Raw genomic sequence first — 25,285 nt, 5'->3', positions numbered from 1 at the left:
TTTATCTTCACCTTTCTCCAGCGTGGTGTAGTGATTAAGAGCAGGTTCACTCTGATCTGGGGAACTGGGTTTGATTCCCCACTCTGCACTTGAGCTATGGAGGCTTATGTGGTGGACTAGATTAACTTGTGCACTCCAACACAGCTGGGTGACCTTGAGCTAGTCATAGTTCTTCAGAGCTCTCTCAGCCCCACCTTCCTCACAAGGTGTTTATTGTGTGTGGGGGGGGGGGAGGGAAAGGAGATTGTAAGCCCCTTTGTGTCTCCTTTTGAGTCTCCTTAAATCCAAATTATTATTATTCTGCCTTTTTACTATTTTATCCTCACAACAACCCTGTGAGGTAGGCTAGGCTGAGAGTATGTGACTGTACCAAGTTATTCAACAAGCTTTCATGGCAGAATGGGAGTTCAAACCTGGGTCTCCCAGATCCCAGTCCGACACTTGAACCACTACACAATGTACACCTTTGAAGTGCTCCATGTAATGAACATTTCAAAAAGTTATGTCTGCTCAGCTTGATACAGGTTATAAAATGTCACAAGCAAGCAGCCGGCATGGGCCAACGCACCCTGTGACTGAGGAAATATCTGTTTGTCTTTTCATCTGTAGGTCACATTTGAATTCCTCCCTGAACATCTGGATGTCACAGAATCCTTTTGGACCTTTACAATCCCTGAACACAAAATTTCTGTCCCATTCCTCTTGGTGGGCCACACCACAGACCCTTCTGTGTCTCTGGATAGATACCATATCAACTTCCACTCACTCTTGATTGGTAAGGGAAGTTGTGGGCGGGGACCTCTTCACTGGTAGAACAGCAGCAGCATTTTGTGTTTATTATCAGAGTGTTGACAAATGTTTAGGGACTTGATCCACTAAGTCCTGCTGTGCAGCAACTCCTTTGCAAAATCTTGGTCACTTTCCAAATCACAACTCCACTGTACGGCCGGCCAGCCCTCTGTCAAACAGATTCCTCCACTCAGATATCTTGATAATGGGCATTCTACTGTAACCAAATCAGACTTCACTGAGACTCCAGTAAGACTAAAATTAAAGGAATTTATAGTTTCAATTGAAAAAAATTAAATGACGAAGCATAAGATGGAAGTTGGTAGAGAAAACAGAAATGTGAAGCAACAGCAAAATCTAGAACACAGAGCAGATGTGGGAAGAACATTTCCCTTGCCCCTGTTTGGCTACTTTCCCCATTGTTGAAATCATGATTTTAGGCTCTGGGGGCGGGCAACTGTACATTTGTGTATTTTGCTTAAGTTACTGTGTTAAATACTGTTGGGATTTGGCAAGTGTCCATCACACAACTGAGTCAGGAAAGAGTTAACTGTTTATATGTTAAGTAGATGTTGAGGTCACTGCTTAATGAGAAGGTCAGTTGATTAGCCATTGGTCAGCTTAGTCCGACATTGCTAGTAAGCCAGACAGCACATATGATTAAAGTTATAAGTTAACTTGGGCCCCTTCCGCACACGCAAAATAATGCGTTTTCAAACCACTTTCACAACTGTTTGCAAGTGGATTTTGCTATTCCGCACAGCTTCAAAGAGAACTGAAAGCAGTTTGAAAGTGAATTATTCTGCATGTGTGGAATGAGCCTTGTTTCCTTTGTTTAAGAGTACTGTAGACAGCATGAGACCACGTGTAGGATGTAGTCTTGAACAGCATCGGCTAACAGACTGCTGGCTGGATGCAACTGATAGAAAGCATTTACCTTTTGTAACTTTTCTTATTATCATAGGCTCATTCCGCACATGCAGAATAATGCACTTTCAAACTGCTTTCAGTGCTCTTTGAAGCCGTGCGGAATGGCAAAATTCACTTGCAAACAGTTGTGAAAGTGGTTTGAAAACGCATTATTTTGCGTGTGCGGAAGGGGCCATAGCTAGTAAAGTTTTTCCCTTTTATCATAGCAAATGATACTCTGTCTTGTTTATTTTGAAGTTCTGCTAAATAAGCACATATTTCCAATAAATACCATATAAATTGAAAGCCAATTCCAAACCATTACTTTTCTCAAAGCTCACATTTCTAGACAGGCAACCCAAATACAAAAAGGGGATTCTCAACATGGAGGGAGGAAACCACTGGACAAAATCCTGGCTTCACATGACACTGTTTCCACAAATATATTCCACTTTTTTCCCCTGCAAACCTATATAGTATAAGTCCTGTAATTGTCACTACATCAAACGATCCATTCTCAGCTACTTCCAAACAACTTCCCAATTTTTTTCCACCAGAAACTGGTATCGATTACCTCTTGGCAAGTGCTCTTCTACAATTTTCATTTGCTCGCAGAAGATCACTTCTTGTTAAGGAAGGTGTTAGAATCTTCTGGAAGGTATTAGCATATTCAGACCAAAAGTGAGGCAAATTGTTTTCTCCACTTTCAGTTCATCCTTTCAGTGTATAAAGTGCATTAATAATTTTCCTGGCGATCCTGCGCACATGTCATTTTCCCCCCTCTTTTAAAAAATGAGCTATCTTTGAAGCTTCGATGTCACAGTATGAGAATCATTCTCAAATCGTGACGAAGCTTCTAAGATATTCCATGTAAAACAAAAGAACAAAAGAAAAAACGATACATGTGTGAATCACTGGGGTGTGGGGTTGTGTTCCAGTAGCATTTTCTCCTGACATTTTGCCTGCATCTGTGGCTGGCATCCACATGTTTGAATTGCCAGGAAAAGCTAACTTTTTTAATGCACTTTATATATTAAAAGAACATGTGGAGGAACTGCAAGCAGAGGAAATTCCTTTGGGACATTCTGCAAATGGCGGCAGCGTAGAGCCTCCTGATGAGGGAAAAAAATGGTGGGTGTGAGCTGTAGAGAAACTGAAAGTGACAGCTATTTAAACTTGGGTGAGAAAAATAAAACGCTTCTTGCTCTGCACAGCCAAGAGAAAATGTCTTCCCACTGACTTGGGGAAAAAAGAATCGCTAATTTGGTGTTTTCTGAAAAACCCGGGTCGAGCAGAGATAAAACATCCTGGGGAAAAACCTGTGTGGAATTCTTCCCCCAAACACTTTTTTTTTGGTCCTCAAGGCATTTTATTTGTGCTGTGCAGAAAGGGCCAATGTGTTACAATTTGGCCTGTTTTCCAGGGGGAGTTTTGTTTTTCATTTTAAAAAATGTTTTTTACTAGTTTTAATAGTTAAACAATAACACAATGAGACCTTTCTGTGTTTCTTTTACAAAATAACAAAAGAGAGTCTCTGGCTTATTCCGCACATGCAAAATAATGCACTTTCAAACTGCTTTCAGTGCTCTTTGAAGTTGTGCGGAATAGCAAAATCCACTTGCAAACAGTTGTGAAAGTGGTTTGAAAACGCATTATTTTGCGTGTGCGGAAGGGGCCTCTGAGTAAAGATCATGCAGTGTGTGTTTGTGGGTGTGTCTGTGGAGAGGTAGTGACAGAAAAGCCTAACTTGTGTTGTTCCTTTGACCTTCTGAAGGACACGAGGCACGGAACAGCGTCAATATTATAAACAATGAGAACGAAACCTTCAGTTTTGCTTTCAGAGAGAGCACCCGCTTTTCAGAGGGACGGCTCAACTGTCTGAAAATACAGCCCATGGAAGGCTCCATCCCACCTTGTTCCAGGTATGTGGGAAGCTATCCAATAGGATGGGAATCTGCATGCCGAGTGTCACGGGCTTCAAACATCTTAAAGCGCTGCAGGTTTTCCAGTGGGTTAGGTTCTGCATGTTTTTATGAAAAACCCTCCGAATCCTGGAGCTAGAAAAGGCAGATTTTACCTTCAGAATGCTTGCTTCTGATCATGTGGAGTTTGCTCTTAATTGTCTTCCCTGTAGAATTAATGCTTCCTCATCACTTACGTTCTGCGCTGCAGAGAATGAGGAATCTTGTCCCTCTTCAATAATAAAGTTGCGTAGCTGTGTTTCCCTTTAGTGCTCCAACAACAGAAATGTTGGCTCGTGGCCAGTGTTCTACATGCTCTGGCAATCACATTGTAAAGCATTTTTTTTAGCACACACCATGCTTTCTTACCAGGATTCCTGTCAATATCTTCTTCATGCCAATGCTGGAAGGGGGCGTAAACTTTAACCTGATATGCGATGTCAACAGGAAAACCCATCCTCTTTGCTTGAATGTCAAGGCCACTGGCCACACCATGAACTTGACTGTGAAGTGCGAAGAAAGTAGCAGTGTGGTTATTGAGCTGGACTCTGATAAGGTGAACACTATCAATTTTAAAGAGGTGAGAAAACAGAGAAGCCGGGAGATTAAATGTCTCCATTCACGCACCGAGGGGTGGTATTTTACCCCCAAAAGTACCTGTGAACTTTTTCTGAGCCCTCAGGGTGATGAGAAATGGATTTAACATATGACAGTGTTAATAGATAATATGGTAGAACCCCCCCCCATCCCATCCCACCATGGCCACCTCCACCTCTAGACCAGCAGCCTTTGTGAGATGGCACCTAAAGATCAGTTTTGTGGTTTTTATCCATAGGCAAAATGGAAATGAAGCTGAGGTTGCCTTGAACATCTCCTATGGCTGTGGTGGCGAACCTATGGCACTCCAGATGTTCATGGACTACAATTCCAATTGGCCATGCTGGCAGGGGCTGATGGGAATTGTAATTCATGAACATCTGGCATGCCATAGGTTCACCACCACTGTCCTATGGGGATGGTACTTGGATACATCTTGACAAAGTTCCTGTAATCCTGACATTGGAAGGCTCGTGGACTAGGGTTTATAGCTTGCTTTAGTTTATTTTTTTTCAGTATATGGTGAGAGCCTTGAGCAGTCAGGCTGCACTCAGTAATAGTGATGGACTATTGATGCTTCTCCTTCCTTCTGCTACCTGGACAGATACAAGTGAACGATTATGCCCACTATACCTTCTCTATCCAAAACACTGGAAAATTCAACTTTGCCTTCACCTGGAAGTTCAACAACACCAAAGGACTGCAGCGATATTTTGCCATCTCTCCAAATAGCGGCATGGTGGATACTGGGGAATTTGTGGAGAGCACATTGTCATTCCACCCACTGAAAAAATGTACCTTAAAGGATGTTGAGCTCAGACTACAGGTAAGAAAGGGATTTGTGGCATTTTCCTTGAACTGGTTTTCCTGGGAAGTTTTCAGAGCCCTCTGTGTACTTTTGGTAGGGAATATCCAGTAATACCACAGGTAAGCAAAGTTTGGTCCTACTAGGCTGCACCTCTGGTGAAGCTTAGGATTTATGATGTCAGTTGTCATAGGGCATTTCTGACTAGTGACTCATGCTTTGTAGAAACCAGTGTATTTTGTAGAACTTCAGCTAAAAGGTATGAATCATTGAAAGAAATCCATGTTCTGTATGCTGCATGCCTTCCTCTTTCATCCTCTTCCGTTTTCTCTTGGCCAAACAACCAAGGGAAGCCTGTCGAAAGAGGCAAGAAGCTGGCTCTTTGCATGTGAGTCAGAAGCCATTTATCCACAGGAAGTATGTCTCTCCAAAAGATCTCATAACAACAAGGAAAAGGTCAATGTAAACACACCAACAAACAGACCAGAAAGCATACTGTCTATCTCAGGTTGCTCCCATATGCCACAGCTGGCCCATCCAAAGAGAGTGGTTACAGGCCACAGCTCTTAGTGTGATTTGTTGTGAATAGTATAGCAAGGCAACACCCAAAACAGGAAGGGAGGAAAAACCACCATTCAGAAAGGTGCCAGAGCTGGCCAAAATGCTCTTCCCTGTCTTTCCTTCCCTCTTCAAATAGCTTATGCCAAAAAGGCCAATTTGGCAGAGTGGTTTCTCTCCTCACAGATCAGCCATGGCCCCACATTTATTTGTGCACTCCGAGGTTCAGCTGTATCTCCCAACATACATTTCTCCTTCACTAAAGTGGACTTTCGAAACTGCTTCATCTACCGCGCTGGGATGCCCGTTCCCAAACGGGTCCTGACAGTCACAAACAAGGATGACAGAGTTTTAAGGTAAGCCAGCGTCCCATTGGCTAGGACTGAACTGGTCCTCCCCTGCACACATTAGTATAAGTGCCAGTGTCTGATCTGATCCACAGCGATGACAGCATTGTGATGCTGTCCTGTACAGCCCAAAAAGTCAGCAAGGAGGCTTTGAGTCTTTGGGCCTGTGCAAAACCAGCCGACAAAAGGAAGAGAAGAGTTTGGATTTATACCCCACCTTTCTGTCCTGTAGGGAGACTCAAAGCAGCTTACAAACTCCTTTCCCTTTTTCTCCCTACAACAGAAAAAGGTTGGGGAGGCCGAGAGAGTTCTGAACGAACTGTGACTGGCCCAAGGTCACCCAGCAGGAATGTAGGAGTAGGAAAACAAATCTGGATCATCAGATAAGAATCTACTTCTCATGTAGAGGAGTGGTGAATTAAACCTGGTTCTCCAGATTAGAGTCCACTGCTCTTAACCATTACACCACGCAGGGAGAGGATGGCAACCAAGCAGCGACGGTTAAACTGTCTATTACTGAGGGAAAATAAAAAACTGATTGGAAGCTTCTGTAGTCCTACTAGACCATTTGTGCTGGGGAAGGCACCCTGAAGCTCTGGAAACTTCTCAGTCTGCAGACCTTCTGTCCAGTGCCACAAAGAGTCCAGTACCTGGGGTGACAAACAACATATTGAAAAAACACAATAAAGCAGTTAAAATCATAAACATTCGTCTTTTATATTCTGAAAAGCGTTTTTAAAACATCAGTGAGTAAAAAAGGACCATGCAGCAACTCCCCAAAAGCCAACCAACAAACAAAAGCAAGTGACATGGACTAAGAGATCATTAATTAGATTAATGACTGTTGCCATTTGTCCTGTGAGAGACAACAAGGATGCTTTTGTTGGTGACAATGAAGATCTTCTCCCAAATCAACTTGGATTTTCACAAGACAAGCTGGCAACAGGTGCCTGTTTTCTTGAAAGGGATGCTTTTTGTTTCTGAAAACTCCTTGCTTCAGAAGGTGATGTCACCCTTCACTAAATCTCTGAGGCAAAACAGGGCTCAGATCTGTCAATCAGTAAGTAGGCAGGAGGACCATCTTTGCTGGCCTCTAGTAAAGTTGGTCATGGTCTCTTCTGGTCTCTTCACAGCCTGGACTGCTTGTTCACCAGCACACCTTACCTTGAGGTGGGTTTCCAGGGTGATGTGCTAAGTCCTGGAGGAAAGATAGAGATTCCATTCACCTTCTATCCCCGAGAGGCCATTTCTTACCATGAAGCTGTCACCTTTGAAATCAACGGGCTCTCAAAACAGATCGTTGAAGTTCTTGGGAACGGGATTGAGATGACGGTGAGATTATATTTGAGCCCTAGAACTTTGGGCTCCAAAAATCTGTTCTTAGGAGAGGCAAAGTCAGGACTTCATCTGCTGGGTTATTCAAACCAGTTACTGGGTTCAGTCCCTTACCAGAGGGTTTCCTTCAGCTGTGAATTTGTGTTTTTCTTAGTTCTGAGAACATGCTGAAAGCATGTAAAATGTCCTTTAGTTTATCAGAGGCTGCTTTTCAGCTGTTTGTGTTCTTCCTGGGGTAAAAGATTAGGCATTAGCACTGTCATGATCTGAGATAAGCAAACATGGACAGAGTCAATGCCCAATCACTACAAACAGAGCATTTGGAGGTGTGGTTAAAACCCCTGTGATTCCATGTCAGTGCTGTCGTTGAATTCTGGATACCACCACCAAATCATCCCTTGAGTATTTTTGAACATGTAGACCAAGTCTGCATTGGAAGGGGAGGAAGTTTCCCATAGAGCAGATAATACTCTAGGCCAGGGGTGTCCAACTGTGGCGCTTCAGATGTTCATGGACTACAGTTCCCATCAGCTCCTGCTGACATGGCAGCAGGGGCTGATGGTAATTGTAGTCGATGGACATCTGAAGTGCCAGAGTTGGACACCCCTGCTCTAGGTCCAGGGGAGGCAATTGTCCTTAAAGGGCATCTTGAGATCTAGTGAGGGGCAGGACATAGGAACATTCCAAGAAGGAACAGCAGCAAGTCTTTGTTGGGGCACTTGAGACACCATTAGGACTCCTCCACTTTGAGGTGTTCCTGTCTGTGGCAAAAACTGAACATCTAGTACACCATGTTCTGCTTTCCTGGAAGAAAATGAAGTTCACTGTATAGACAGAGATCCTTCTGCCATTTGCACCACAGTCCATCCTTCCTTCTCCCCTGTCCCCTGCTCTTATTCTTCTTTTCCTTTCATTGATTTATTATCACGTGATCAATTCTGCCATCCATTTCACAATTACATGAATCTTACTGCTGTTGTGTCTTGTCCTTCACTGCAGATCGATGTTGTTCAGCCTCCCAGCAAAGTATTGAAACTTGGAGCTGTTTCTCCAGGACACACTGTGAAGAAAACAGTTACCTTGGTGAACAACAGCGTTTGCTTTGTCTCCTTCAACCTCGGTTTTATGTCCAGTGTGCCGGAGTTGCAGGAAGGAAAGGTAAGGCCTCGCAATGCCTCTTTCTTTCCTGCCAGGGGATGCCCTGATGTTGATCAACATTTTATAGTTCGGACTCAGTTCCATTAAAAGTCATTTATAATTCCTGCTGTATTTCTTTTTTCCATAATACTTTTTATTAATTTCCTTCTTTAAAAAACACATTGAACATAAAACATACATGAAACCATTGAAACACATAAGACATCAACAAATATTAACATGTAACAAATGACCCACATTTACAGTTACCCAAACATAATCTATCCTACCCCAACTACCCATAACAATAACACATAATTCATTATATCTAAATCAAATCAGTTACTTCACTATTCTTTGGTAATTTAAATAAATTTCTTTTCTTTCTAGGCCCTTTCAATATCCCATAATCATGATTTTATCCCTTTTATTGTGATGTAACTGTCCAATACTTATTGCTTTGGACTTCCCCTGTTGAGTAACTGAATCCATATTTATTTTTCCCTTAATAAAGGTATACAATTTATTTCATAATACAACTTTTTTGCAGATTAACTTATTGCAATATAATTTTTGTAAACCATTTCATATTATATAATTCTTCAATCATCTTATCCTTTGCAGCTCTTTTACCTAGAATATATAATTAACTTTCCCTCAAGTTTTCAAAACTCCTTTCTTACGTGGGAGTTCTTTCAATCTTGTCGATAGTCTGTCCATGTTTAGGTATTCTATAACTTGGGTCATCCATTCTTCTTTTGTTGGTGAAGCTTCATTCTTCCATATTTTGGCTATCCGCATCCTTGCAGCTGTAGATATATATAAAAATAAGTCAATATTAAGGTCCGGAATTTTCTTTATTCCTAATCCTAAAAGATATATTTCTGGAGTTAGTTCAAATGATACCTTTGTTATCTTTTTCATTGTTGTGTATATTTCTTTCCAGAATTTTTTTATTTCAGGACAAGTCCACCACATGTGTAATAATGTTCCAGTCTCTTTCTTGCATTTCCAACATAGTGATGAGTGGTCTGGATATATTTTTGCTAACTTATAGGTGTTAGAAACGTGGGTCCAAGGACCCTCAAAATAATCTGGACAAAGTTGGTGAAGCAGATAAAAAAACTTTTATTGGTTTACGGTCTTGCAAGATCGGGTGTCTACCCAGTAGTAGGCACACCCTTCCTTTGTTCTACAACAGTTTATATTACTTTTTCAGGACCACCCAATCCCTCCCTCACTTCTCCATTGGCTAGGAGGTGAGGGCCATAGCCTATTACAATTCATCTAGTCATACTATGTCATATACCAGGTGGTATCTCCTCCAATTAATACATCTCTATATGGTCATTTCCTGTAATTAATATTTGGTTCTTCTTAACTGTCAACCCTTCGGTAGTGCCTGTCTTCATGATATATATCTTCATGATATATATCCTTCCTCTGGATGCCCTCTGGATGCACCTGCCACGTCTTTGGTTCCCTTATCTTACTGTGAAGACACCATCATATTTTACCCCTTCATCCAAAGGCCTTCTATCTTGGCACAAGATCTTAGCCTCCTATAAGCGGGTACTTCTTGGCACAAGAACCTAGGTTTTCTTGACCCACTCCCCTGCTTTGAAGACACTATCCCAAGCTTGCTAGGAGCCCTCTTATCAGCAGGTGTCTGTTTGGCACAAGAACTCATGTTCCCTTATTATTTATGACTATTGAAACCAAGCTTCAGAAGCATCTTAGAAAAAGACTTTAGCTAGAGGCTTTAAGAAGCTTCTGAATGGAGTTTTCTGTTTAATAGCACCTACTGATTAGGATCTAGAGAAGCAAGCTGTTTTAGCTATTTTACACTTTAAACTGAGAGAATAACATTTATAGCAGGATTCATTACACGTGAAGCATTAGGATACATATATTGAACATGAGTGATTAACATATTCTTTAAGTTTCATTATTTAGCTACAATATAAAAGCATTCAAATCTACAAACATGATTATAAACTACTACATCACCACATCACCTATTATTCCCCTCTAACCCTTGACCTTTCTTCTTCTGCTAGCTCATTATTTTAAAGCAGGTGTGCTTTTAATTGGGATATGATAAGAAATACACTAAGCATCATACTCTCATCTCTCTTTGGATTCCATCCAACTTAACAGGCTTTCAACCTCATTATATTCAAGTGTAGATACTATACATGAACTTTATATTCAGAGTTCACCTACTAAATCTTGTGATTCTGTGAAGGGTATATTCTTTGTGACTTCTAAATCCCATATTTGTGCACTAAAATATGTTTATGTGTGTAGATAACTTAATATAGTCTTACACCTTATGAAAACACCTAAAGATACCTTCTTTTATAACTTATAAGGCAAACATTGTCATTGTCCCGTGTATACTCATGTTTATAAAAGTAACACCTCTTTGGTATATGTAAAAGCAACATTTTTACCTCTAACATAGGGTGTTAAATACCATCTGTGTAAGAGTTTCAGGAAATTTTCCCTTAGTTCTAAGCTGGCGGAGAATTTACTGTGTATTTTAAAAGATTCCTCCCAGTCTTGATACTGTATATCATGTTTGAAATCTTTTGCCCAACTAATCATAACTTCCTTCACATTTTCTTTCTCTGTTTGTAGTAATATAAGGAGTTTATATAGTCTGGTTATTTTTTTATTTTTATCATCCATCAATATTGTGTCTAGCTCAGTATTTTGCTTGTTTATTTCCATGTATTTTTTGTCTATTATCAGCTGTTGTCTTATCTGGTCATATGTAAACCAATGGCATTCTGCTTCTCCAATTCCTGCTGTATTTCTTACTGGTTACAAAAAATTACTGGGGTGGATCTCAGAGGCGTAGCAAGGGAGAAAAGCGCCCTGTGCACTGGTGCATCCTCCACCTCCGTCCCGCCCCAGAACGCCCCCACCATGCCCCTGGAACACCGTCACCATACCCCCACAGGGGCGCACGCCCAGTGCATCACGCACACATACACACACCGCCCCCTTGGAGCTACGCCTCTGGTGGATCTATCCATTCTTTGACAGCTTTTCTCCAACTTGTGGCTGTTACTGCAACAGAGGAGCCACTGAAGTTAGAAGAAGACCTCAAATTAGAGCCAGCACGTAAATGAATAAATTTTGCTCAGTGGAGTGGTAGGATCCAACCCATTATTTATAACCAATTGCTTATTACCAGTGTTTAGACTGAGGTATTGTCAAAGGCTTTCACCGTCAGAATCAACTGGTTGTGGTGGATTTTTGCGGGTTTTCCAGGTTGGGTGGCAATGGTCTGATAGTTTTTGCTCCTAAAGTTTCACCCGCATCTATGGCTGGCATCTTCAGAGGTATGGCATGGTAAGAGGTGACTGTGCAAGGGAGGGAAACACATCTCACCGGGACCTGCCTCTGAAGATGCCAGCCATAGATGCAGGTGAAATGTTTGGAGCAAAAACTACCAGACCACAGCAACATAACCTAGAAAACCCACAATAGCCAATTTAGACTGATGTTTGTGATTATCAGAATTGGGTATGAAGCATATCAAAGTGTCTTTGCATAGCTTGCTTTTCTTGCACCATGTTGTGTGCACTGAAATCTGTTTTGGGGGAATGGAGTGTTGCAGGCTGATGAGATTTCCCTGAGTGACTCGTGGAAAGTGCTTTTTGTATGGAGCTGCATTCAATCATATGTGCCCCTATTGAAATAGTCCAGTCCAGATGTGTTTCAGTGAGAACTAGGCCTGAGCTGTAGCGTGACTAATTTGGGCTGGGTGGGCAGGGAGAAGCTTCAAGGTCAACTGACCGGAGCCTGAGAATGACATGTAAGGCTGGGAACTTAAGAGCAAAGAAGACCTGGGCTTCTAAGTCAACAGGTTGTTTAACAGATTCTCGGCCCAGAATGTGTCAGAAGATCCCAATCTTCCTCCCGCCCCTGAATTAGAAGGCAAAATGAGAGTGGAAGAGTGGGCCACTGAGCAGTTGTGGAAATGCTCTGCTGCTGCCCTATAAGCCTTTAAAAATCCTCCTCTCTTTGGGGCAGGTTCTGACCATGTCTCCATCTACTGATATCAGCCTGAAGTCCAGAGGTGGCACCTGCCACGTGGAGGTGACTTTCAGCCCGAAAAGCCGCATCCTGCAGTTCACAGAGGAGGTTCTCCTTGAGTACCATGGAATTCTGCAGTCTCTCTTCATAGTGCAAGGATGCTGCCAGGGCATCGAAGTCAGCCTGGACCAGAATTATGTCCCTTTCGGTGCAGTGATACTGCGGAGTCAGGCATCCAGACGGATCATGATGCACAACACAGGAGACATTGGAGTAGGGTAAATACAGCAGTCCTTTTAGGCTGCTCTTTTCATTTGGAGTTTCCAGTTCTTTATGCCTCGTACCGGACATGACCAGTCTCCCTTCACCTCAGCCCACCCAACATTAACTTCATGCTTGTTTGTAATCCTCCACAGGAAAGAAGGTACTGAAAAGAAAACACTTTGTGGACTATGCAGGCTTTTGATAGTCACAAAGGAGCAGCAGTGGTTAAGAGCAGGTGTACTCTAATCTGGAGGAACTGGTTCTGATTCCCCACTCTGCTGCCTGAGCTGTGGAGGCTTATCTGGGGAATTCAGATTAGCCTGTGCACACCAACACACGTCAGCTGGGTGACCTTGGGCGAGTCACAGCTCTAGGAGCTCTCTCAGCCCCACCTACCTCACAGGGTGTTGGTTGTGAGGGGGGAAGGGCAAGGAGTTTGTCAGCCCCTTTGAGTCTCCTACAGGAGAGAAAGGAGAAATATAAATCCAAACTACTACTACTACTACTACTACTACTACTCTTCCTCTTCTATTTGAAAAAATAGCCCAGGCAATCCTGATCTTGTCAGATCTAAAAGCAGGGTCAACCCTGGCAAGTATTTAGGTGGCAGACCACCAAGGAATACCAGAGTTGTGAGATGGAGGCAAGCAATGGCAAACCGTCTTGGAATGTCTCTTGCCTTGGATTGCCATAAGTCAGATGTGACTTGGTGGCAAAAAAACAAAAAAAATCCATAAAATGAGGGCAGCAGGAAACAGTTTAAACTAAAATCTTCTTAAACCATGGTTGTCGACGTGAGGTCCATCTCTGCTTCCAAAGGCATCCTCTCCCAAACCTATCCTGTTCTGTCATATCCACTACCACACCTCAGGCTCATTCTGCACATGCAGAATAATTCACTTTCAAACTGCTTTCAAGGCTCTTTGAAGCTGTGCGGAATAGCAAAATCCACTTGCAAACAGTTGTGAAAGTGGTTTGAAAACGCATTATTCTGCGTGTGCGGAAGGGGCCTGACTGGGAGCCTATGGCTGAGCTATTGCTACTTCCATTTAACCCAGGTCCTCTTCTTGAAAATATGACACTTGCGTACTCCAGCACCAGGAGTAGTTCATCCAGTTAGAATGTCTGTCCTCACTTCTGCATCTTTTGTTCTGTGCAGCGGCAGCAACTTGGAGCCTGTGGTCCCTCCGACTACCTTCTTTCCCTCTCTCCCTGTTGTGCCTCTTGAAACAGTTCAAAGAGCAGAGAGGGAGGGGGCAAGCGAGACCAAGCAAGGAGTTACAGAGCACTTCCTGGGCTGCTTCCAGGGGGCCGACCGTCCATGTCACTGTATGATGACAGTCAACACTGACAGCTTCCCCAATATCAAGGAATGTCTCAAAATGGCTTTAATTCATTTTTTTCCCCTTGACAAGATTTAAATGGGACACTAAGCGCTTCAAACCAGATTTCTCCATCAAACCTGCGGAGGGCTACATTTCTCCAGGGATGGACGTCTCCTTCGAAGTGACCTTTCACCCTTGCGAACAGAGCCAGGACATCTGCTATGAGAACCTGCAGTGTCAGATCCAAGGCAGTGAACCCCTCAAGCTCACCCTGAGTGGATGCTGTGTGGGACTCGCCCCAGTAAAAGAGGTGACCGGCAGGGGAAGGGAAAAGGGTGCCCTAGCCTTGTTGAAACGGCAGCTGCGGACACGTAGCCTTTCTCCAAAAAGGCTGTTCTCATCCTGGAAAGTTCAAATCTAGACTGTGGGAAACAATCTGGGAAACCCCCTCCCTCCCCCTCCTTCTTTTCCCATTTCTCCCTTTTTTCCTTGTTCCTTCCCTTCCTACCTTTTGGTTTTTTCTGCTCCGACTAGTTGGGATGTCGATGTATTACACTTGAGGATGTAAATACTGCCTCTTGAATCGACTTGAATCGTTGACTTTGTGGAACCTCTTAAGGATGATGTTTTAATGTTGGTTTTATGTGTATAGATGGCTGTTTATTGTATTTGAACCATTTTGCAAGCCACCCCAAGCCTGGAAGGGGAGGAGCAGCCCGTCAAGTCAAATAAAGTGGAAGTCGAAATGTCTTCTGAGGCTGGATCCACATCCTCATCTTTTTCACGGTCACTGTGCAGCAACTCTCCTGGCTCCCAGGGAGGAGTCAAAAGTCTCCTGACTTGGCCTCAGAGGTGTATGGCCTATAGGGACATGGGGTCACCCATGTCCCCGGGCACACACCTTTTGGTCATGTGGGGGGATGCCGGGCACCCCTTCCCACATGACCAAAAGGTGTGTGCCCCAGCTGCACTCTGCAGGCCGGTTCAGGAGGCAGGGGGAGGGTGGGGCTCAGAGGCCGGTTGCCCTGCCCCAAGTCCCACCCCCGGCCTCCGTGCAGACCTGTACAGAAGACAGGGTGGGAGGGGCTTTGCATGCACTGAGGATGGGGCGGGGCTTGGCAGCAGGTGGCCCCACTCAAGCCCCACCTCTGGGTGCAGGGGTGGTTACCCGGAGAAGGGTTGTCTCCGGGCACCATTCCCCCCCATACGCCTCTGCTTGGCCTTCTTCTCTCTTTATGCAGATAGACTAGGGCAGCCAGCCATGAAACTGCACGTGAGAGGAAGGAGGGCTGGTCTGCTTAGTTCTGAATGCCAATGGTTTAGACTGGGTGCCAGGTCCAGGAAACTGTTTCAAGAATTGTGGGGCCATCTGGAGAAGAACACAAAATCTCTCTCTTGCAGGTGGTCAATTTCCAATGCCAGGTGCGTGCCAAGCATACACAAACCATAATGCTGTCCAACCGGACCATTCAGCCCTGGACCCTGCGGCCCATCATTGAGGGAGAGCAGTGGAAAGGCCCAGAGTTCATCAGGGTGGAAGCCCACCAGCAAAACAAGCCCTATGAGATCACCTACAGGCCCCTCGCCATGAATGTGGAGGGCAAGAAGGATCAGGTATGCAAACAGTAGAGGGAAGAGGAAGAACTTTTCCGTTCCAGGTCAAAGTTCCCGGGGGATCAGGGCATTATAACTTGGGAACAAGGAATCTTAGGCTGCTTCCACACAGAGCCAATTCTCAGTATCACCCTTGGCACTGCTGCAAACCCAGAGGCCTTTGCAGTGGTAACTGAGTGTCCACACAGCAGTTTTCCCTGCATTTCCCTGGCCTTGGCCTCCTGTGGTCATCCTACCCCTCACCTCACTGGAGAGCATTACCAAAAAAAATAAATCAAAAATTGCTATACCTTGTCTCACTGAAAGATAAAAACTCAGTTGTGACCAAATGCCCCTCTTCTTCCTGTAGAATGCTCTGCTTTGGGAGTCTGCTCCTGAAGAGCCACGCCCACAGCAGAGCATTCCACAGGAAATAGAGGGGCATTCGGTCATAACTGAGCTTCTATCTTTTGATGAGACAAGGTTTAGACGGTCATAGCCCTGTAGCGATCTGTCTACTCACTGCTCTGAATTCCAAGTGTTTGTTGTTTTAAAAATAAGTCACTACTGCTATTTGTTGAGAAATAACTCAACAGTACAGGCTTAGAATTTTGTTTTTAATCAGAAGCTGCTCTTAATCGGGAGCAACAGTGGCGTAGTGGCTAAGAGCAGAGGCTAAGAGCAAGTGCGCTCTGATCTGGAGGAACCGGGTTTGATTCCCAGCTCTGCCGCTTGAATTGAATTCACACTACCTGTATCTCATGGGGTCGTTTGGCCACATTGGGAGCTGGTAAGAACTCTGTTCAGGGCAGAAAGCAACTGCTGTGAATGTTTCTTCTAGGGCTCCATCTTCTTCCCGCTCCCAGATGGGACAGGGCTGTTATACCACCTGCAAGGCACCACAGAGCCTCCCAAGTCTGCAGGGAACATCTTGAGAGAAGTTCCATGTAAAACGTCCTACACCGAGCTGCTTCCCATCTCCAACTGGCTCAACAAACCACAAAGGTAACAGGAAAAGGGTGGGAGAAATAGGTTTGGAACTGAGACTTTGGTTTCTCCCCTCTTTGCCAAGCAGAGGAACCCGTTTCAAGCTGGATTCCACAAGATTTATTTTTGAATAAATATAGGCAACAGGTCCTCATTCCACTGCTGGGTCTTTCCTGTTTTCCTCAGTTCTCTTCCTCTTGTTGAGTTCCAGTATCTGAAAGGCACGATGTCCCCCAAAGCAGGGATACTGATCTTCCCCAGGCTTTGATTCCAGGCCCCATCAGAATGGTTCCTGAGAGAACTTCAAGACCATCATTTCTCACCTTATGCTCTGGACCTCCTTTCTGCCGTCCTTTTGATTCCCCGTTACCAAATTTGCAGCAGATTGTACTTTGCTCATTAAGAGCCAGAGAAAGCACTGCCATCATTAATAATGGTTCTCTGAATGAAACAAGGGCTTTCATTATGAATTGGAATGGAACCCAGTTCTGCTATTGTTTTCAAGTTCAAAGTTGCTGATGGTTGGCCTTGCTTCAAGTGAATTTCATCCTCTGTTCCTGATCTGTAAAATGGGAACAATAGAAAGCAACTCTCCAATCTTGTTGAGGTGGGCATAATTGATACCATAGGAAAATTTCACCACCTTAAAGCACAAGCTTGTTGATTTACTCCAAGGAGGGAGTACCAGTGGCTGGGCTGTGAGTCAGTAGTCCTGGGATAGCATGATATTAATTTATTGTAAACTATTAATGTTGTATTAACTTTTCTCAGGATGGCTTACAAAGTCTCAATAAATATTTACAATATTTGTAAAACACGCATCACAATAACAAAGAGCAACAACATAGAAATATTTTAAATAAACATGAAAACTACCTGGAGCTAAAAACATCAGCAAGAAATGTCAATTCATTTCAAACCTTTCATGTGACTCTGAAAAATGTCCAATGTAGGGGGAATTAGACTATCGCGCTCTGGTAAAGCACTTGTGGTTATTGTAGTTCCTAGCTCAACCCTTCCCAAATCCTTCATTTGTTTCTTCTGCCCTTCTGGACTGCAAAGAAGTGTATGGAGCTACTCAGTTCTGCACATAAAGCTAAGCAGGGCTGACTGAGACAGAGGAAGAAAACAAGGCAAGAACCCTGAACCTGAGGTATAGGCATGTGACCATACAGCATAGAGGAGGTTGTCTAGAAAAGAAAGAAATCAGTATGAGACACTTCTCAAATGACTTATTGACTATGCTCTGTTGAGAAAGCTTTTAATGGGGTCTAGGAAAAGTGGGCCCTCTTAGATCTTCAGCGAGCTCCAGGAAGGCCGGAACTGCATTTTCCACAGAGGCCTGAGCATTGATACAGGATGGGGAAGGTCCCACAGTATGCATTCAAAAACAAAGAAAGCTGTGAGGAAATTCACTGTGGTGTGTAGTATAAGAAATCACAGTCTTTAAAATCCAAAATCCTGAAGACTGGAAAATGAGCCTGACATCTTATTTTTTTTCCCATGGGTCCTAGATCTAAAGTAGTGGCGTACTGCTAATGGGGTATCCCATGTCCTGGGGTGCATGCCGTTTTGTCACGGGGGGGGGGGGGGGGCTGCAAGCTGCCGAGCCCCACCCCCATCCCGGCCTCCCTTCAGACCAGCTCGTGCCCTCTCCAGGCCCTGGGGAGGGCAGAAGCTGGCCTGCAGGAAGCCAGCAGCGCCCGTCCAAGCCATCCCCCACAGCCAGCAGGAAGCCGGCGATGGCCATCCAAGCTGTACAAAAAGAACACAGATTTCTGTTGATGAATAGAATACCCCAAAGATGGATGGCTCCCACAGATACGTGTCATTATAGCAACCCACATTCTCTCTGCGGTCAGTGATAATTAAAGAGAAAGTTTATTAGGGGATCATCAGCTGGGATAATATAAAGCTTGGCTTTCTTTTGTGCCCTTAATGCGAGATCTGAAGAAGACCACAGCTCCCGACTGAAGAGGGTGGAGGGATTGTGTTTCTGGGGGAAAAAAAGAAAAGAGCTGCCTTTGTTTTTCCCTTTAAAATGCTAACACAAGTGCAGGGTTAAAACCTCTCTCCTTTTCCCGTATGGTACTAATCCAAATTGTGGCTGCTTGCACGTGCAATGTATTTTTGTCAGACTGATAGAGCATTCAAATCTTTGTCATGTTAGTTTTAGCTCTCAAATGACAGTACAGAGGTCTGCTGAAAAGTGACCGGTTCTGCAGGGGAGAAAGTGTGCGCTGGATGTTTTGCTTTTATGCGAAAAGCAGGAACTTTGGCCTGCAGGAGGAAAAAATACTTCTTCTGCAAAATTGGTTGGGTGTAGCGGTGTGCTTAATTCTTCATGGGCGAAAGGGGGGGGGGAGGGTGAGATGCTGGCACCCACTTTTCTTGCCAACCTCTCCCAGGTTCCGTGTCTCAGTGGAAATTATAAAACCAGAACGCCTGGAAGTTATCACGACCTTGAAAACACTGGATTATATTGATGTGCCCGCTGCTGCCAAGAAGGATCACAAGCTCACCTTCTTCTCTTACAAGGAAGGAATGTTCTCTGCAAAGGTAGAAGAAGAAGAGTTTGGATTTATACCCCCTTTTACTCTTCTGTAAGGAGACTCAAAGAGGCTTACAATCTCCTTTCCCTTCCCCCCTCCCCCAACAAACACCCTGTGAGGTGGGTGGGGCTGAGAGAGCTCAGAAGAACTGTGACTAGCCCAAGGTCACCCTGCTGGCATGTGTGGGAGTGCACATGCTAATCTGGTTCCCCAGATAAGCCTCCACAGCTCAAGTGGCAGAGCGTGGAATCAAACCTGGTTCTCCAGATTAGAGTGCACCAGCTCTTAAACACTATGCCACTGCTGCTCTGAAGAGAGATCCATCTCCCAGTGGCTTTGTCTGTGGTGAACCTTGGATGTGGTACAGTCCTTCTGAAAATGGGGTCTCCATGATTTCATTCCAACAAAAAGAGGCAGCATGTTGATTCTCCATTACCAGAAAGCTTTTCATCAAGCCCTTTGTGGCAGGAGGTGGGGAGAAGGGCAGGCAGGGGAGGAGCCATAGATAGGCCATTCTGTGACCTGTGAGCCTCTGCGGGTTTCGTGAGAAAACACATCCCTGTGTCAGTGTTTTACAGTCAGGACTCTTTTGTTGGTGGAGTCTTCACTTGTCTGTTTGATGAGAATTAGCAGCCCAGTTGCCATCTTTAGACAGAAAGATCGTGTACAAACTGTTAAAATAATAACAACGTGACCTGGTTTTGCTTGTTTTCTGGGATCAGCTCATCTAAACGCTCACAGGAAATGCTGCGTTCCATTTTGTCAGTGATGCTAACGTTTGTGTTGGAGAATCTCCCCGCAGAGATTGCCCATTTTTCAGAGCAAGCAGAGTGCTCAGAGACTGAGCACAGCGGAGCATATCCTGAACATGCGTGTGAGCTTAGGCATAAAGAAAAAACAAAGTCATTTGTAGTTTCTAGTCTAATAAAAGGAGTATTTATTAGTGAACTCCATTCTGAATAGAAGATAGATAGGTTCACTTTTCTAATCTAATCTATCTGGATGGGAATGGATGCTCTCAGCATCCATCTTCTCTATGCACATGGTGCAGTAGGGTAGAGATCAAGATGGAGAGTGAAAGAGGGTGAGAGAACCGGAAGGAGGGAAGTCCCTAAGAGTATCAGTCTAACATCTAAAGGGATAGTGCCAGCATGATAGAGTAAAGGTGACAATCCCTAGGTCCCTATCTAGCATCTGGATTACTAGTAAAAACCCCTCTGTGGTTGAGGCAGGAAACAGCGTAAAGTCCTTCTTTTCCAACATTTGTAGTTGGAATTTTTTCAGCATCTGAAACTAGGACTGCCAACCTCCAGTCCAGGTGGAGCATGAAGTTCTTCTGGAATTGCAGGTGACCTTCAGATGGCAGAGATCACTTCCCCTGGATAAAAAAAGACAGTTTAGAAGTAGCTCTGTATGGCATCGCCTCCCTGCTGAGCATCCTTGCTCCATCCCAAACACAGCCTTCCTGAAGCGCTGCCCTCAAACCTCCAGGAATGCCCCTACCTTCTCTGAAACACTGCTTGGCCAGTTTGGGCTTGAAACTAGACAGGGGGTGGGAATGGAATTCACATCCTGCTTCAACTTGGCTCCACAGATTGACTGATTTTTGCATCCCCCCATGATTGCAGGTGACGTTCCGCAACGAGGTGACACAGGAGTACCTTTTCTACCTGATCACTTTCAAGGCTGTCCCTTGTGGCCCTCTTGGCACCATTGAGCTGACCACCTCCGTCCGGCACAGCACTTCCTCCACCGTGAAGGTTGAAAACCCACTGCAATATCCAGTGACCTTCAACACAGACTGTAAAGTGCCTGATATCACCCTCCCACCCCAGATTGTCGTCCCGGCTCAGTCTGAGGTAGGAAGCCCATGCCAAGAGTATGAGCAGCAGCTGGGGAGGGGGCAAGATCAGCCAGTGGTGAGCCTAAAGGGAAATGGTCATTCTGCAATCAATACAGGGACACCAGTGGAGCTTTCTTTTTCTTCTCAGTGCATAAGAAGCCTAGATGTCCTCTCCACTAGGCTCTTGGTACTGACTCCTGGTTCCTCTTTTATCTGTTGGTTATCTCTCCGGTACGAGATACTTTAGCATTATAAGCAGAGTGCGCGGAGGCAAAGCACAGCGGAGCTTCCCTGGATATGCGTGTGTGCATAGGCATAAAGTCAGTCATTCTTATTTTCTAAATTAATAAGAGGAGTATTTACTAGTGAACTCCATTCAGGATAGAAAAGTGGAGAGATAGGTCCTCTATTCTAATCTATCTGGCTCAGGGGTCTGCAACCTGTGGCTCTCCAGATGTTCATGGACTACAATTCCCATCCGCCCCTTCCAGCATGGCCAATTGGCCATGCTTGCAGGGGCGGATGGGAATTATAGTCCATGAACATCTGGAGAGCCACAGGTTGCAGACTCCTGGGCTAGATGGAGATGGAAGCAGATGGCATCCCTCTGCACACATGGTGCAAGATGAAGAGGTAAGGGAAGTGTGGTGTGTAGAGAAGCAGGAAGAAAGGAAGGAAGTTCCTTAAGAGTAACAGTCTGCACATCAAAGGGATAGTGTCAGCATGATAGAGAAAAGGTCTTGACTCTCTCTAGCTATCTAACTTACTGGTAAAACCTCCTCAGTGTTTGAGGCAGGAAACAGCGTACAGTTCTTCACTTCCAACATTATCTCCCCTCTGGCAATTGGTTGACAGCTTTCAAACTCCCATCTGTCACTGGCGCTAGCTGACTCTGTGTGCGCATGTGCATCATCCAGTCAGAACTGACTTCATATGACCCCATAGGATTTTCAAGGCAAGCAACGTTGGGTTTGCCACTGCCTGCCTCCCACTCCCATCTCCTGACTATCACATGCTCATGTAACATTCTTCTGCCCAGGGTTGCTAAAGAGGTTTCAGAATGTGACATGCATACAGATACTTTCCTGGATGGTGGTCCCCCAAGGACAAATGTCCCTGGTCTTGACAATTTGCTTTCTGTCTTTTCTCAGGGAACATTGTCCTTCGAATTCCAACCAATGAGACCTGGAGAAACTAGTGGACGCCTGTCCCTGAACAGCAATGAGTTGGGTTCCTTCCAGTATGATCTGATCCTGAAATCCACACCAGCCCGGCCAGAGAGGGCCCTTTACTTCTGTACCATGCTGGGCAGCAGCCAGAGCCTTATCACCAAGTTTGTCAACTACACCCGCCAGAAGACAGAGTATTCCACCAAAGTGAGTCGGGCAGGACCCTCTGCTTTGATGCCAGTCGCTATGGGGGTCCAGATGAAGTTAGTCCACAATGGTACTAGCCAGTGTTGAATCTGAGCCTTCAGTAACAAAATGGTGCCCAGCCATGATTGAGGACAGTTGTATGAGCAGATAACATTACTAGAATTAGGCACATGAAGTTTGAGTTTGCAGAGTTGCACCAATCTTAATGCAAAAAAAAAAATTTATTGGTAAAATTCAGAGAAGGCATCAGGAAAGAAAAACAAAGGAAGACTATAATTCGAGATTCTCTACTCTGGCTTGTCCTTGGAGATCATTTGATGAGCTAGCTCTTAATGATTTGGACAGTGTTTAGGCCAGGGGTGTCCAATTCTGGCGCTTCAGATGTTAATGGACTACAGTTCTCAATTGGCCATGCCAGCAGGGGCTGATGGGAATTGTAGTCCATGAACATCTGAAGTGCCAGAGTTGGACACTTCTGGTTTAGGCTAAGAGTCAGCATTCTTCTACAACATCAATTCATCAGTGTTAGAAAGAACAAGCATGCTTTTTGTGTTCAGAGAGCACAGGCATGTGTTTCAGTGGGCATCATCTAGCTCAGGGGTAGGGAACCTGCGGCTCTCCAGATGTTCAGGAACTACAATTCCCATCAGCCTCTGTCAGCATGGCCAATTGGCCATGCTGGTAGGGGCTGATGGGAATTGTAGTTCCTGAACATCTGAAGAGCCGCAGGTTCCCTACCCCTGAGCTAGCTAGACGCATTCCTCTTTTCTCTCACACACCAAAGGCAAGAGCATCTGCTAGTTGCAGGTTTAAACAATCAAAGTCTGCCAGCCAATTTTTAAACAGCATTGAGTTGGATTTTTTTATTGATTTAATTGAGCAAATTTTATAGCTGTCTCTGTCAGGTATTTTGTTTAGAACAAAAGAAATCAATTGCTTGGTGGTTGATTGCCTGCCTAGTTGCTCTATGGGACTAAGGCCGTCTCTGGTTGTGCTTAATCTTATTGGAATGCTTGGGCAGCTATGGAGAAACTAGATGATGAGCTATTGAGCCTGGACATAAGTTCAATCTTTCGTTCTAATCTCCCTAGTCTACTGGACTATGCTTTGTGTTGGACAGAGCTGTTGGGACTTTCAGTATATGGGGAATATTTGCTTCTTTCTTTATTCAGAGAAGTCAGAGCACGTCCGCTTTTATAAATAATGACAACAATAGAAATCCAACAAAATCAGGAATACATAATTATGAATTGTGTAGACACCAAGCTTTATGGATAATAATAATAATAATAAATTGGATGATTGTCCTGGGAGAACAATCACAAACCAGTGCCACTGTTAGTGAAAGAATGGTGCTATCCAAGAATTACCACAAGTATGAACTAAAGAAATTAGCATGACTTTGAAAGATGCTGAGATAAATTTAGCAACAAACCAGGTCGTATGCTGATCATTTCCAGATGAACGATTAATTCATTGTTTTTGTTAGTCCGTTTATTTATTCGACTTGATATGCCACCCCTCCCCTTTTAGGCTCAGGGCAGCTCATAACCTTTTCATATAACAATATAAGTAAAAACATTTAAAAAGCATTCCTATAGATAACAATTTTACTAATGCAAGACAGCAATAAACAACGTTCGATCTTTTGAGGGATTAATGGTGGACCCAATAGAACCAGGGGGAGGTTAGATGGTGACCTAGCTGCCTCAGCTGTATGACTGGTGGAACAGCTCTGTCTCTCAGCCCCTGTGGAACTGCATAAGATTCCCACAGTTCCTGGTTCATTGGAAGAACATTCCACAAGACCGGGGCCAGGTGATAGTTGTTGGGTTTGCTTATTCTGTGCTACTGACATAGTGACCCCGTTGCATTTTCTCTCTTCAGATTGACAGCCCCGATTTCCACGTAGACAAAGTTATCAGTGCAGCTGCAGGATCTCAAACAGGCACAGAAGTCAACGTGGAGGTGACCTTCGAGCCTTGCCAGCTGGGAGAAATGAGGGGAACGCTTGTCCTCTCCTCTGTCATAGGGGGAGACTATACAATCCCTCTGTGTGGCACATCAGTTCTCCCCAAGCCCCAGGGGCCTTTTCAGATCAGATCTGGCTCCAACACAACCATCGTCTTCAAGAATGTGTTCTTGCAGCCCATGACGTTTTCCTATGCTGTAGAGAACCCAGCCTTCACCGTTAAGGCACCGGAAAACATTCGTCCCAAGAAAACTGCCACAATTGTAGTCTCTTTTGACGGACACCCCAGTGGCAACAAAGCCCCTGTCACCAGCAAGTTAGTTGTCTCTTGCCCACGTGCGACTGGAATGGGCTCAGGCATCTCCTGGGTTTACTATCTAAAGGGGATCTTGCCTGATAAATGAGCTTATAGCATCTCATAGAGTTGTCCCTTTTGTTCAAGCCTTGAGGAAGGAAAGGCCCCTTAAACTTGATTCCTAGTGTCTGATTCCAAATGGGATGCGTTCCTTCCTTCCAGCTGCACTTTTCAAGAACAGAAAAAGCCCTCTGTGGGTAAATGTCCCCAAGACAAGCTGGAAGAACTGCAGGGCGTGTTCTGAAGGCCTTGCACAGGTAAGATCCTCACCAAAACGTACAGAGGTTGCTTTTATACAGGAGGGCACCGTACACTACCCTAGGAATATCCGTCCCATCTTGAAGATGTATTTCAATAAAAGTCGTAACAACTGAATGAACCAACAGAAGTAACAGCCCAAAATGTTGCCTGGAAATGTGCAAGATGACCCCCCCACCTTGAAACCCACAATCTGAAAAGTTTCACATTCCTTTCGGCAAGGCTCATTTGTTATATAAGATCTTATTTTGGAATAAACTTATTAAATAAAG

General features: G+C 44.4%; 1 protein-coding gene across 1 annotated transcript in view; it reads left to right on the top strand.

Moving 5' to 3' along the window:
* The window catches only part of HYDIN (HYDIN axonemal central pair apparatus protein), a 187,323-nt gene extending 162,038 nt beyond the window's left edge, over positions 1-25,285 (top strand). The window contains exons 72-86 of the mRNA XM_048515341.1: positions 610-775; positions 3,473-3,620; positions 4,032-4,239; positions 4,861-5,082; positions 5,806-5,975; positions 7,100-7,298; positions 8,301-8,459; positions 12,486-12,766; positions 14,168-14,387; positions 15,479-15,691; positions 16,512-16,675; positions 19,066-19,216; positions 20,838-21,068; positions 22,204-22,428; positions 24,316-25,285. Coding sequence (XP_048371298.1) covers positions 610-775; positions 3,473-3,620; positions 4,032-4,239; positions 4,861-5,082; positions 5,806-5,975; positions 7,100-7,298; positions 8,301-8,459; positions 12,486-12,766; positions 14,168-14,387; positions 15,479-15,691; positions 16,512-16,675; positions 19,066-19,216; positions 20,838-21,068; positions 22,204-22,428; positions 24,316-24,804 — 3,246 coding nt within the window. The 3' untranslated portion in view covers positions 24,805-25,285. The remainder of the gene's footprint in view (positions 1-609; positions 776-3,472; positions 3,621-4,031; positions 4,240-4,860; positions 5,083-5,805; positions 5,976-7,099; positions 7,299-8,300; positions 8,460-12,485; positions 12,767-14,167; positions 14,388-15,478; positions 15,692-16,511; positions 16,676-19,065; positions 19,217-20,837; positions 21,069-22,203; positions 22,429-24,315) is intronic.

The sequence above is a fragment of the Sphaerodactylus townsendi genome, linkage group LG14 (assembly GCF_021028975.2).
Source record: "Sphaerodactylus townsendi isolate TG3544 linkage group LG14, MPM_Stown_v2.3, whole genome shotgun sequence".
In the NCBI taxonomy this organism is placed as follows: domain Eukaryota; kingdom Metazoa; phylum Chordata; class Lepidosauria; order Squamata; family Sphaerodactylidae; genus Sphaerodactylus; species Sphaerodactylus townsendi.
The sequence above is the reverse complement of the archived record's forward strand: the minus strand, read 5'-3'. Positions and strand labels throughout refer to the sequence as shown.